Source organism: Hemitrygon akajei, chromosome 5, assembly GCF_048418815.1.
Source record: "Hemitrygon akajei chromosome 5, sHemAka1.3, whole genome shotgun sequence".
NCBI classification, from domain to species: Eukaryota; Metazoa; Chordata; class Chondrichthyes; order Myliobatiformes; family Dasyatidae; genus Hemitrygon; species Hemitrygon akajei.
This window is the reverse complement of record NC_133128.1, coordinates 158,351,007-158,365,901: the sequence shown is the minus strand read 5'-3', so window position 1 is coordinate 158,365,901 and position 14,895 is coordinate 158,351,007. Positions and strand designations below refer to the sequence as shown.

Sequence of the window (14,895 nt, the reverse complement as noted above, 5' to 3'; positions counted from 1 at the left end):
CACAGACTGAGAGGTCAGAGTGAGAGTTGGATGAGGAATCAAAGTGGTAGGTAAGCAACAGGAGGCTCAGGGTTGCCACTGCAAACTGAATGGAGATGTTCTGCAAAGTGACCTGGTAGAGATACTGGCCACCGGTGAAATTCCAGAAGATTGGGAGGATGCTGTGGTTAGCATGAAACTGTTGGGCTGAAGGGCCTGTTTCTGTGTTGCATTACTCTGACTCTGGACTTGCTAGGTGTCCTCCTGCTCTGCATTTCACAAGCCCCACCTTCTTTTGTCTCTTTTCTTTTGCCAATGCTCCCACTCTCGAACTGTGCTCATCACTTATTTCTTTACAGCTTATCCTCACGGTCACTCGGTCAGGCCATGTGCCCTCTCTCCCACCCTCACTCCAGCTTTGCTTGTTTCCCTTCCAGCTCTAACAAGAGTCTTCAACATAAAACATTGACCTTATTTCTCTTCAACCAGCTGTGGCTTGACAAATGACTATTTCTGGCATTTTCCAGCATCAGCAGTTCTATTTTGACTTGTAATGTTGAAGCTTATCTTTAAATAAAGTTAATGTAATTATGGAATTCTACTAAACATTTAGATTTTAATTACATTTAATGCATAATGTGTACAAATCATGTGATTTCTTTGATTCCACCTAAAAATACTGTTGGCAATTGAGAATGTGTCATGAGAATTTGGCATTGAGAGAAGCCATTTGCGGTAAAGAGTCTAACTTATCTTACGCAGCAATATAATTCCTTCATTTATTTTCCTTGTAACCTATTCCCAACAAACTCTCGTCAACTTAACCACCCGTCTTCCTTTGGGGCAGCTTAGAATCATAGTCATATAGCAAGAACAGTGTCTTCAATGTACTATCTCCCCGTCATTGAGTTGTATAGCACAGAAACAGAACCTTCTGCCATCACGTTTATGCCAACTATACCTATCTATACCAATTCCACATCCCGCTCATTCAAATTCCTGTCCAGATGCCTCTTAAATGTTGTAACTGTTCCTGCCTCCACTCTGTCTTCTGTCAACTCATTCCAGATACCAATAACTGTGTGTGTGTGTGTGTGTGTGTGCGTGCGTGCGTGCGTGCGTGCGTGCGTGCGTGCGTGTGTGTGTGTGTGAGAGAAACAATTCCCCCTCTTATCCATGTGTTGGATCTGCTTACTTTCTGATCCTAAGGGTTCTTCTGGGAGTCAGGAATGATGAGCAGTCTTAATTCCAAAATATCAGTTTAGTTTAGAGTACAAAAACACAAGTACTAAGCCAACTAAATAAAGAGTTGAAAAACGATGCTAAGAGGTAGAATGACCACAAAGACAGAAAAGAAACCAAGAAGCTATATTAGCACCCCATTATCACCAACTTAAATTCTCAGATCCCAGGCTTTGTGTTCCTGCTCATCACCCATCTGTCTCCACCTTAACACTCCACTCCCCTACCTGGCTCCATGTGTCTTTTTTGTCTGACTCCATCTATCGTTTATCTGCCTCTGTCTTCCAACAGGAGCTCTGCCTCTATTTGCCCATCATGCTTCACCTCTCCTTGGTTAACCAGCCACATACTTGTCTCCTTACCTTTCCCCTCTCTCCAAAGACCACATTTGTGCTGTTTTATTTACAATCAGGGATTAACATGTCAGCCCACACACCTTTAGGATGTGGAAGGAATGTAGAAACCCCTCAGGAATCCCACTGTGTCACAGGGAGATAAAACTCCACATAGCCAGCAATGAATCTGGACTCTGGAGCAGAAAGGCAGCAGCCGAACCACTGGGCTGTTCAAATAGTGTGATTCAAAAATGCAAAGTATATTGCATTCTAAGAAAAAAAATCAAAGAACTGTAAATGCAGGAATCTGAAATAAAAACAGAAAACACTGGAAACATTTTACTCTGCATCCAAGAAGAGAGAAGCAGTTTGCATTTCACGTTTAAGACATCATCAAAACTGAGAAAAATTAAATGACTGTGCTTCCAGTTGTAGTGAGTGGGAGAGTATTGTCTCTCAAGGTGGGTATCAATGATAGAGTGAAGCCAACATTGCCCAGCTGATTGCAAAGTTAACGGAGCTTTCTGATTAACAGATTAATGAGGCTAGTCAGAAAGAGAGAAAAAATAAACAAACAGGCATGCTAAAGTGATGAAGTGCAGATGGAAGCTGTTCCTGGAACCTGAAACCAAAAGAGAATGCTAGACACAAGGAAATCTGCAGATGCTGAAAATTCAAGCAACACACACAAAATGCTGGTGGAACACAGCAGGCCAGGCGGCATCTATAGGGAGAAGCGCTGTCGACGTTTCGGGCCGAGACCCTTCGTCAGAGAATGCTAGAAGTACTCAACCTATCAAGTGCTACTTGTGGAGAGAGCAGAGAGAAAAATGAGTTCACGTCCTCAATAAGTAACCTCAGGGCAGAAAAAGCCTTACCCTAGGCTTTGTTGAGGCAACAGGCAGATAGGTCAAAGTGGTAGTGGAATAGAAAATTGAGGTGATTGGCAAAAACTTCAAAGTAGATTTATTATCAAAGTACATATATTGTCTACATTACCATATACAACCCTGAGATTCAGTTTTTTGCAGGCGTTCACAGTAAATACAAGAAACAATAGAATCATTGAAATACTGCACTCAACAGGATGTTCAAACAACCAATGTGCAAAAGACAACAAACATTAAGAAAAGAAATATTAATAATAATAAAAAATAAGCAATAAATATGGAGAGCACGAAATAGAGTCTTTGAAAATGAGTCCATAGGTTGTGGGAACAGTTCAGTGATGGGGCAAGTGAAGTTGAGTGAATTTAACCCATCTGGTTCAAACGACTGATGACTGAGGAGTAATAACTGTTGCTGAACCTGGTGGTGTGGGTTCTGAGTGGAAGTTATTAGTCTCTTTGCGGAGATGTTCTGCAAAACAATCAACTTATTTGAATTTGGTTTCTGCAATGTATGGAGACTATATTAGGATCACCAAATGAAATCCGCTAGATTACTGGAACAGCAAGCATTTAGCTGGAAGATTGGAACAGACCTTCAGGATGCTGAATGGGAAGAGCAGGATGTGTCTAGTTGTGAAATCTCATTGATAGTGAAATGAAAGCTGAGGCTAGTGGGTAGAAATTGAGGGCCATGGAAACCCTGTCCTTCCTTTGATTGGAAGGAGAGGGGGTGAGAGTAAAAGGTGCCAGAAATACATGTGTTGGAAGATAAGCTATTGTTCAAGAGAAAGGAAGGCACCTCAGGGGACCTGGTAGGGAAACCAATGTGTTTGCTAATCTTGCCTGCTTTTCTATCTCATTGGAGAAACCAACAGCAAAATAGTTGTTCTGCTTTGCAAAACAACACTTTTTCAGTTTGAAAGAGTGATCTTATGCTTCCATATCTCTGCCACTTTAGTTCTACATTGTACAGTCCTCTGACTTTATCTGTCAGAAGTTTACTACACTGTTCCAACTAAACTCCCCGCAAGCTTGTGAAACAGCACCTTTTCTTCCAACTGGGCATGCTGTAGCCTGCAGGACTTGAGAACAAATTCAACAATTTGATACAATTTGCTTTTCCTGCTAGCCAGTTCTGCAACAACTAATTATCTCAAATTTTATTTTCTCGTTCTGTGGAGACTGCCTAATGTGCAAGGCATTTCCAGCATTCTCCTTTTAGGTTTCAGCAACAACTCTTAACTCCATTTGTTTTATTTCTCCTGTTACTTTGCTAACTTCCCTCATTAATCTGTGAATTAGACCACTTCTTAAACATTGTGGTCATCTGGATGACCCTGGCCTCACTCTATTAAAGTTATCTTCTTTGTCTAATGGTTCCTCTCTAGCCTCTCTGCAAATCTGAGGCTACATCTACATTAGACCGGATAATTTTGAAAATGCCGGTTTCGTGTAAAAACGATAGGCATCCACACTATGTGTTTTTGAAAATATCTCTATCCACATTGAAACGGAGATTTCAGCAAATCTCCTCCTACTGGGCATGCGCAGGACACATCTACCGAAAACAAATGACATGTTTGGTGTCGAATCTCGCCGTAAAAGTGCGCGTTTGTGTAGTTACAGACTAGAAAACTTAAAATGACGGACGACTGTTGGCTCTCGCGCAGGAGATCTTAAAAGTAAAAAAAAACAAATAGTGGAGTGTATGGAGGCAACCGACAGGGACAGATTGACCCGGCTGACGATAAACATTGAAAAACTGACTAACTCTGTTGCATTAATAAAGCACCTTGTTAGATGTATAAAACATGTCTGCATCAGTGTTATCTTGTATTTCCATACAATGTTACATTAGGCTGTTACACATCTATTGTCAGAGAAGTACTTGCATAAATAGGTAAACCACCATCATACGAGCAAGGACAGAAAGCAGGGCAAAGTGAGTATACTTATTTATTCAGTAAGTTATGGGTCAAAGTATTTGGCGAGTACATTTCTAACTCTTCTGGCTTCAGTCTTGTTGCCGTCTGTTCTGAAATTGTTAGGTTGCGTTCAAGAAAACAATGAAATGGTGCGCTGCCGTCTGACAGCGTTTTCAAAAGTCTCCAGTTACGCCATCCACACTGATCTACCCAAGCAGCATTTTCAAAAATACCCACCCTGGAAAGTGTTTCTGAAAAACTCCGGTTTGGGGGGACGAAAATGCCATTTTAGTGTGGACGGAGGGTAAAAATGAAGAGAAAAAGCTTCGGTTATGGATTTATTCGGTGTAGTGTGGACGTAGTCTAAACTTCACTAAACATGTTCTGATGAATGGTCTTTGATATGAAACATTAACACTATTTCTCTGTCCATGGGGGTTGCCAGACCTACTAAGTATTTTAAGTATTTTCTGTTTTTATTTGAAACTTTATATGATTATTATCTTCACTAAAGGGAAAAGAACAATATAAAGCAACAGATTGGAATTACTTACAAACTAATAACTTATTAGGGATTTCATGTAATATCTCAAAATACTCATTCTGGCTGTTTTATTGTGGCACTGGAAGCAGGATTGGTGGATTTGGAACATTACTGATTTGTTCCAGATCTCTTTTACTTTCTACCAGCCCAATAAGACACAATTAGGGACAAAATAATGGTACCTTCTTGGACAATGTACTCTTCCAATATTGCACTGATGTCTCAGTGGAGAAGCCAGGAATCTTACTGCAAAGGTGGAGAAAATTTGGGGCGTCATGGTAGCATAGTGTAATACTATTACAACGTCAGTGCCTGGGGTTCAATGCTGCCCTTGTTTGTAAGGAGTTTGTATGTTCTCCCTGTGACCTCATGGGTTTTCTCTGGGCGCTCTGACTTTTTCCCCAAATTTCAAGGATGTAGAGGCTAATTGATCACATGAATGTAATCAGACAGTGCAGGCTCATGGGACTGGGAGTGCCTGTTACTGTGCTGTACACTCAGTGACCACTTTTTCTGTACCTCAAGTACCTAGTAAAGTGGCCGTTGAGTGTATGTTCCTGATCTTGTGCTGCTGTAGCCTTTCAAACTTCAAGGTTCAATGTGTTGTGCGTTCAGAGATGATCTTCTGCACACCACTGTTGGAATGCATGGTTATTTCAGTTATTATCACCCTCTTGTCAGCTTAAACCAGTTTGAACCATTCTCCACTGGCCTCTCTGGTCAACAAGACATTCTCATCCACAGAACTGCTGCTCACTGGATGCTTTTTGTTTCTCTGTAAACTCCACAGACTGTAGTGCGTGGAAATCCCAGGAGATCAGAAGTTCCTGAGATACTCAACTACCCGGTCTGGTACCAACAAGCATTCCAAAAGTTACTTTGATCACACTTCTTCCCCATTCTGATGTTTGCTCTGAACTGTAGAAGTTATGGAGGGTTAAAGACAACATCCAGGTGAGAATGACTGCTGCGGTGTGTAGTCAAACAGAGCTAAGGAGGACCTTTGAAGTGAGACTGCCAGAGCCAACTTTGCTTGCTGCAGACAGATAGATAAGAATGATTGTGGCAGTGTGTAATCAACCTAGAAAAATATAGCTCCCTTTTACACAGTAGGGGGTGCCGGAGACAGCCGAGATAGGAATAATGGAATGATAAAAAATGCACTCAATAAATAAGTGACATTGATTGTCAGCTTGTTGTTACTATTGACTTTTGTGAAGGGTGGTTGATCTTGCAAATAAGGAATTTAAAAGTACCCAATATACTAAGTGGTCAATATCTGTAACTGATAAGCCAGTTCTGTATAAAGATAGTAGCTTTTTGTCTTGGTTTCTGACAGCGCAGGTGACAAGGGGCTGTTCTGTTCTTACAGTGTACAAAAACAGATAAAATAGGTTTGAGTCATCCGAGTTCAAGTATTCTGGCCCCAATTATTTTAGTTATGTTATTATTGGCGATGATAGTTCAACAAGTGATTGGCTGGTTAGATATTTGCATTAATGTGCAGGTGTAAAAAGTGTAAAAAAAAGTGGCCACTGAGTTCAAGTAAAATTAAAAAAATAAAAAGTAATGGGAACTGTTCAGAAACCAGTTAATAAGTATTTGAAGGATAAAAAGGAATGCAACAGTTTTTTTGGGAGACAAATTCATTCAGAAAATAGTATAAAGGATCATTCTTATTCCATATTTCTCATTAGCTAATTTACTTTGAGATTTATGTTTTACTTAGTTATTCCTGTGTGAATATAGCTTTTGGGTTCTGCCCCCACCATGTTCCTCCACTCTCTCCATACCATCAATGACCCCAATTCCAAATTCTTGGAGTTTTGTTAAAATTTCTTCTCCAAATCTTGACAGCACTGTAATTTCATTTTTAGTGTATCAGCAATCTCTTGCATCTCCAACAGATGGCGGTGTCCACATCCTTTCAATGAAGCTGAGTATTCAAAATTAGACTCTGCCACTGGAGAATGGGTATATGGGTTTCATTATTCCCACGATGTGTGCACAGCAAGTGATTATGAAGCATTAAATGTAGGACAAATAAATGCTGGCATGCTAAATATAAAATAACAGAATTTATACAGTGAAAATCTGGGATAAGATTCAGCAAAACTCCTTCATCCACCCATTGATTTATTTTTACCCACCTAGCAGTTTCTCTGCCAACATATTGAGCTGGTCAGGATTCAGACCTCGGCCCACGTAAGAGGAGAACTGCCAGCTTAGCACCTCTGAGAGCTGACTCCAAGTGGCAGTGGGAGGGTTGGTGAACAAAGTCAAATTCTGCAAAATGCAAAGTACATAACAAACTTACTGGAAATCAGACACAAGAAACAGGAAAACAAAGCATTTCCATCAGCTACAAGAGAAAAGACCGAATAAAATTTCCTGTTAGACACTCTGCTGGAACTATATAAATGTTCTGTTCAATGCTCACCCAAATATTCCTTAAACTACCTTCCTTTCTTTGCAGATCACAGCAGGATTTTTCCAGCATTTGCCATTCTTGTTTGTTAATACAGTTCATTATCAAACCCAACTGACGGAACTTCATGCAAAGTAACTTTGGAGATACACTGGAACACAAGCTGAAGAAGCCCCAGGACACAAAACACAAAGAACAGGATGTGGCAATAAGCAGAGAACAGACCTAACGTTGGAACGTCCAGGCCGTGACTGACAGGGTGCCAAACGATTAGTTAAGAGGTTGGTGAATACAGGAGTAATATTTGTAGTCTGCCAAAAGGTAAAGAGCAAAGAGATTAAGATTTTTTTCCTGGGCACTCAGGGACATTGGAGCTGGGATGCAGCCAAAGGACACTTGTTGTAGCATGAAGAAAGAATCCTAAAACTTGCAAGACTATGTGCAAGTGTCAAGAAAGGGAACCAGTAGATCATAGGCAGTGATGATGTGGCGGCATGATGACATATGGCATTCATGGATGTTTACAAATAACCTGTAATAAACAAACAAGAATGCTTAATCAAACTATATTTACAAATGTTACCGAAATATTAAATACAGTACACTCCTCCCTGCTTAGCTATAAACTCCAACTTGACAGAGAATACATCTCAACTTCTATAACGTTATAAGTTATATAGAGGGGTCACTCTGCTTGGCGGGTGAGACTTGTGGCTGTGCAACAATCTCAGATTCCAGGGCCTCCTCCGTGGCGGTTACAGGAGTTGATGCTGGGACTGCAGGAAGTGGTTCAGACAGCTCTGGAGTTGACTCTGGGCACACTTCTCTAAAAATTGACTCTGCTGTCTTCAATGTGCCATCTCCAGATGGCATCAGACACAACATCCACTGGGTAGGAGAGTGGTCCAGTTCTGTCCTTTTTTGTAAATTTTTCAGGTTATTTCCTTTTCCAAGGGTACATGGGACACACAATCCATCTGCATTTCCATGATTAGTCATTTGCTTGAATTGAATCTTGCAATTGTGTTCTCAAAGAAACAGAGCCCGCCTTTGCATTTGTGCTGCTGCTATTAGTGGAACACTTTTCTGTGGAGCGAACATGGACACCAGTGGTTGATGGTCAGTCATGAGGATAAACCTGCTTCCACACAAGTACTGGTTGAAACATTTTACACCCCAAACCAGATCCAAGGCCCCTCTGTCAATTAGTAGTGAGGGAACGTGATGCAAAGGCAATTGGGTGTTCACTTCCATCACTCATAACATGTGACATGACTGCACCAATTCCATAAGGCAAGGCATCGCAAGCAAGTTTCACTGGACAATGTTAATCATAATGTGTGAGTACAGTGTGTGATGTCAGCATTCCTGTTGCCTTTTGGAAAGCCATCTCACGCTACTTTGTCCATTGCCATTTCTTCCTGATCTACATTAATGAGTTCAAGGGGTGGATCGCAGTAGTCAGGTTTGGCAGAAACCCGTTACAGTAATCGACAAATCATAAAAAGGACCACAACTGTAACATATTCTTTAGCCTTGGGGCATCCGGCACTGCTTGAATTTCTTCAGGGCACTTGTGTAATACTTGTACATCAATGTTATGACCACAGTAGGTGATGCTTGGTTTACAGAATTCACACTTGTTGCAAAGTGCTCTGTTGCAGCTAATCTTCTTAACATTGTCTTGAGATCTTGGAGACGTTCCTCATCATCCTTACCAATAACAAAGATGCCATCCAGGTAACACAGAATGCCTGGGCAACCTGGCAGCACCTGGTCCATGGCTTTCTGCCAGAGTGTAGGTGCAGATGCTACTTCAAAAATAAGCTTATTATGGTGATAAAGCTCTTTGTGAATGTTTAAGGTGAGAACCACTTTGAATTCTTCTTTCATCACCATCTGTAGGTAGGCCTCAGCTAAATCCACTTTGCTGAAGTGTTTTCCTCCAGAAGGATTTGCAAAAGCATCCTCTATCCTGGACAGAGGGTACTAACCTACTTTCAGTACTGGATTGACTGTGACTTCAGAGATCCTGACAGACCCATTCTTCTTGGTTACTGAGTCCACCAATGTTGCTCATGGGATTCACACACCTTGGAAAGAATTCCTTCAGCCTCCATGCAATCTAGCTCACTGTCTACTTTATCGTGAATGGTATACGGAACTGGATGGGCTTTGTAAATCTTATTATCCTTGATATGTTTGAGTTTTCCAATGCCACCCTTGAACACTGCTGTAGCATCTTCTACCTACCTTTCTTAATTTGCTTTCAGTTGACTACTGACTATTGCACGGGGTGTGGCAATGACCCCAATGCTGATCCTCCTGATTTTACCACATACAAACCCAACGTGACTTGCTGGTTGTTGTACTTCACTGTTATGAATGTCGTTCCCACAGGAGTTACCTCTTCTCCAGTATAAGTATGTTGTTGGATTTCTGTAGGCTTTAATTCAATATCTCTGAAATACCATTCAAACTCATTTTGTGGAATGAATGAAACAACCAAGCCAGTGTCCAATTCCATTTTAATTAATTTGCATTCACTTCTGCTGTAAGCCATATTGCTTGACTATTGTTAGTTTTCACACTGTAAATCTCAAGGCTACTCAGTCCTATGTACTGTCATCGTTAACAGATTTTTCATCAACAGCATACAGATGAGTGCTCTTTTTGGGACTGCAACTTGACTTTTTATCTTCTCCCCTTCTCTGTAACAATCCATTTATTTTTGTCTGCCCAACATGCTTTTTGTACGTGTGCTGCTTTGTTGCATTTTCTGTAAGTTTCACATTTAAACTTACATTTTTCTGGTGTATGTGAGCTCAAGCTATAACAATTACACCATTTGTTCAGCCAGGAAAGTTTCTGTTGAGATGCTTCAATTTTGTTCATTCTCACTTTCATTCCTGTCTACAACTCAGTTGTGCCTCTGTCTGTTGCTTCCTTTGATACAGTGATCCCAACTGCTTTTTTAAATGCAAATTGTGCTTCAGTTAGGAGCCATTTTTGAATGCTTTTGTGTGAAGGCTGATTTATATTTGTGCGTACGGGTTATGCCGCAGCCTACACCGTAATCCTGATTTTCACTTCTGCGTCGCTCTAAGCCGTAGCGAGCATGTGTTAGTGTGCACCAAAACGCTAGTTGGCAGTAGGGTTTCTATGCCACTGTGTTGAGTTTTTCCTGAGAGACATGGACGAGGAAATGCATTTCAAACATTTTTGCATGTCGGCAGGTAAATTTGACGATTTGTTTCACTTATTTCGCATCGGTGTACAGACATGGCGGAGAAGAAGCAACCCGAAGTGCATAGGAGGAAATGTGATGCTACCAAGCGGACCAATCACAGTTGTTGAGTAACTTTTCAGGAGAGGTGCATGTCACCCTACGGCGTAGGGTACAGTGTAGGTACAACGTAGGGTACGTGTTATCTACGGCGTTGATGCAACGCACAAGTATAAATCAGCCCTAAGATTCCACAAACCAACTAATCTCTCAGTGTACCTTTAAGCCCATCACTGACCTGAGGATGCTCAGACAATTTCTTTAATTCAGCCACAAATGCTGAAATGGACTCCCCTTCCTTTTGATTCTACATATGAGACTTGAAGCGTTATAGATTTGGTTCCAAATGTTCCTGCATTCCATTCACAATAATATCAAAGGGTATGATTGGAGCAGTCAAACTTCTAAGCAAACTGTATGCTCTTCCACCCAGTGCTCTCAGCACGCTTCTCATTGACTATTTCACTTGCTTCAAAATACCGCTCAATCCTTTCTGTTTACAGTAGCCAGTTATCTTTTGTGCACATCTGTCTTTCCGAAGTAGGCAGTCATGTCTGTGTTTTTTTAAAAATTATTATTATTTTCTCTGGTACTCACTGTTTATGAAACTGTGAATTCATCTTTTTACTGCTTTTTTAAAAAGTTCAACCATTTATGTGCCTTCTTGAAAAAGCACGTGCTGCACTGCTTTGTTTAAAACTGAAATGCCTTGCTGCGCTTCCATAGGTAGGCAGTTGTCTTGAGTCATTTAAAACTTCCTCATCACCACTATTATGTTTTAGTAACTCCAGAAATTAATGGAAAGAAAAACAGGGGAAGACCAGGATAAACGAGTACTTCGCTTTTACATTTAAGCAAAGCACGCACATATGACATGGTGTCATGATGACATATGCCATTCACGTAATGTTATGTATAACCCATAATGAATTATTCAAGCAAAGTATAAAGCAATATATTTAAAACATTATTAAAATGTTAAATAGAGCACGGTGGGGATGACAGGGTTGAGGGGGGTGCTGAACAGCTCTTACAAGTTTCTAACTAATGATCTGAATAAAATTTCACATGGACAATAAATGTAAATCTTTTCATAAATGATCATATTCTGAAAATTAATTAAAAACATTTTTCTTAACATGTAGTTGACAAAAATGTCAATCATGCAATCATAGAATGATTTCTGCACAGGAGGTGGCAGCTTGGCCAATTGCGCCTGTGCTGGTTCTCTTTTCATTGAAATTAGCCTTCCATCAAATCATTATTTTTCCTTTGAATTGCTCCTCCTTCTTTTGTGTCTCTAGTTTGCATTAATACCATACTGCTTTATTACTTTATTGTCACCAAACAATTGATACTAGAGCGTACAATCATCACAGCGATATTTGATTCTGCGCTTTGCGCTCCCTGGAGTACAAATCTATAGTAAATATAATAAAAATTTAAATTATAAATCATAAATAGAAAATAGAAAAGGGAAAGTAAGGTAGTGCAAAAAAAACCTATAATTACACCATAATTTTTGAACTTCTCTGTGTCCTTTCTGATTTCTTGGTCCTCTAAATACTCTCCCACTCGTCAGCGGTTGATTCTATGCAGCAGAGTAGTGATACTTTTACTTTTGCATTCCTCTAATCAGAGTTGTCGTTGACCTCTCTGTAATATCCTCTTTCTCCAGTATGGTAATATTTTATTTAGCCAATACTGCTACCCTTCTTTAATTTTTTCTTTCTTCCCATTTCCCTCCTGAGCACTTTGTAAGAAAGGTGTATTTAAAACCTAGCCTTCTTTCTTTTTGAGCCATATTTCTGTTATCTCTACCTTATCATGTTCCAGTTTGGCATTTTCTGCCTATTATTCATCATCTTTATTTATCACACTTCATGCATTCATTTACGTGAATAAAAACAAATTGTCATATCATTCCAATTCCTTATCCTGACCCGTCTCCACCATTTCTTCTTGCTTGTTTGCCTATATTTCACCCTATCATTTTTCCTTCCTCTTTTTGATGTCGCATCCTTCTGCTTGTGCATTCTGCTGCTTCCAATATGCTCTGACTGTCAGCACTCTGCAACATTGCCTTTTCTAACCTGAATACGCCCTTACCTAAGCCTCCTGCACTCAACCATCTACCAAACAAGTTAAAGGTTTGCAGTTTTCAAGATGCGTTGGTAGAAATTAATCGATCTCAATTTCAGACAAAAAAAACCCAAAAATGTCTTTTTAAATTAGCATACCTTGGGATCATTCATTAACATGTTGTACCATATAACGGAAGCCCAACCACTGGGCAGCTGGCTTACATTTGAGATAACCACCACAGGCAAAGAACTGGTCTGTTGTTTAAAAATAAAAACAAATACCACCATTAATTCAGTTCTTGCAAGTGTCATGTAATTTATGAGAACCATGCAGCTTCTATGACAGAACTTTTCCTTTATCAATGAAGTGTTTGCTCTGTCAACATAGTTGTTATATAAAACTAAATACTGCTGTGAAATATAATGGTAGATAGAAAGTACATTTAAACATACTACCCAAAAGTCAAACAAGATGGATAATCATAGCTGGACATTGATGAAGTGCAATGTCTAAGTATCAAATTACCTAGCAACTCGATGAAATTGCAAAAACACATTCACCTTATGAAGAACTGGCCCCCTCGATAACACTTTGGATACTGTTGGGCGAGATGATCTAACAGTGGTCAGGTCTCTGGAGTCTGCGTCTGTGACTCAGAAGGGAAGTAAGGGAGAAGTGGCACACTGTGGTGATAGGGGATTCATGAGTCAGTGGAAGAAGGAGATTCCCAGATGGTACGTTGCCTCCTGGCTGCCAGAGTCTGGGATATCTCAGATCAAGACTTCAGCATTCTTAAGTGGGAGGGTGAACAGCCAGAAGTCATGGTCCATGTAGGTACCAATATCTTGGGTAGGATGAGTGATGAAGTTCTGCATAGGGAGTTCAGGGAACTAGGTGCTAAGTTAAAGGGCTGGACCTCCAGGGTTGTGATCTCAAGATTTCTACCTGTGCCACGTGCAGGTGAGGCCAGAACTAGGAAAATTATACAGTTTAATATGTGGCTAAGGAGTTGGTGTAGGAGGGAGTACATAAGATTTTTGGATCATTGGGCTTTCTCCAGGGAACGTGGGACCTGTACAGAAGAGATGGTTTGCACCTGAATGGGAGGGGGACTAATACCCTATCAGGAAGGTTTGTTAATGCTGCATGGTGGGGTTTAAACTAGAGTTGCAGGGGGATGGGAACCAGAGTGCCAGAACAGTTGGTGAAGAGGTGTGGAGGCAGATGTTGGTAAGACAAAGTTAGGAACCAAACGGTTGAGCATGGTGCATCCGGTGTCCTGAGCGGCATATATTTCACAAGAAGTATCGTAGGAAAGGCAGATAATAGTGCTAAAGATGAGGTTGTTGGTTTACAAAGAGAGGCAATGTGCAGTGAGGGGAGGGTATTGATAGGGCAAAATTGCAGTCAACAGGATGAGTTGGAACATAAAAGGTGGACAAAACTGAAGGTGTTGTATTTGAATGCACACAGTATACTGAATAAGGTAGATGAACTTGCAGCACAGTTGCAGATTGGCAGGTATGATGTTGTGGGCTTCACTGAATTATGGTTAAAAGAAGATTATAGCTGGGAGCTTAATGTTCAAGGATGCACATTGTATCAAAGGACAAGCAAGAAGGCAGAGGGGGTGGCATTGCTCTGTTGGTAAAAAATGAAATCAAATCATGGAAAGAGGTGAAATAGAGTTGGAATGTGTTGAATCATTGTGGATAGAGATAAGGAACTGCAAGGGTATAAACACCCTTGGATCCCCAAACAGTAGTAAGGATGTGGTCTACAAGTTACAATGGGAGTAGAACATGCATGCCAAAATGGCAATGTTACAATAGTCATGGGGGATTTCAATATGCAGGTAGATTGGGAAAATCAGGTTGGTGCCGGATCCCAAGAGGGGGAATTTTAGAATGCCTAAGAGATGGCTTTTTGAGCAGCTTATGGGTGAGCCCACTAGAGGATCAGCTATTTTGGATTGGGTGATGTGCAATAAACCAGAATTGATTAAAGAGCCCAAGGTAAAAGAACCCTTAGGGGCAAGTGATCATAATATGACTTAATTTACCCTGAAATTTCAGAAGGAGAAGCTAAAGTCAGATGTATCAGTATCACAGTAGAGTAAAGGGAATTACAGAGGCATGGCCTGAATTGACTGGAAAAGAACACTGGCAAGGTAGATGGTAG

At 40.5% G+C, this 14,895-nt stretch overlaps 1 protein-coding gene across 2 annotated transcripts in view; it reads right to left on the bottom strand.

The window, feature by feature from the left end:
* Positions 1-14,895, bottom strand: part of LOC140728359 (signal transducer and activator of transcription 4-like) — a 122,415-nt gene that overhangs the window by 19,687 nt on the left and 87,833 nt on the right. For both annotated transcript variants that reach the window (XM_073046970.1, XM_073046971.1), the window contains 2 exons: positions 12,870-12,968; positions 7,066-7,201 (listed from right to left, as the gene is read on the bottom strand). In XM_073046970.1, the coding sequence (XP_072903071.1) occupies positions 7,066-7,201; positions 12,870-12,968 (235 nt within the window). The remainder of the gene's footprint in view (positions 1-7,065; positions 7,202-12,869; positions 12,969-14,895) is intronic.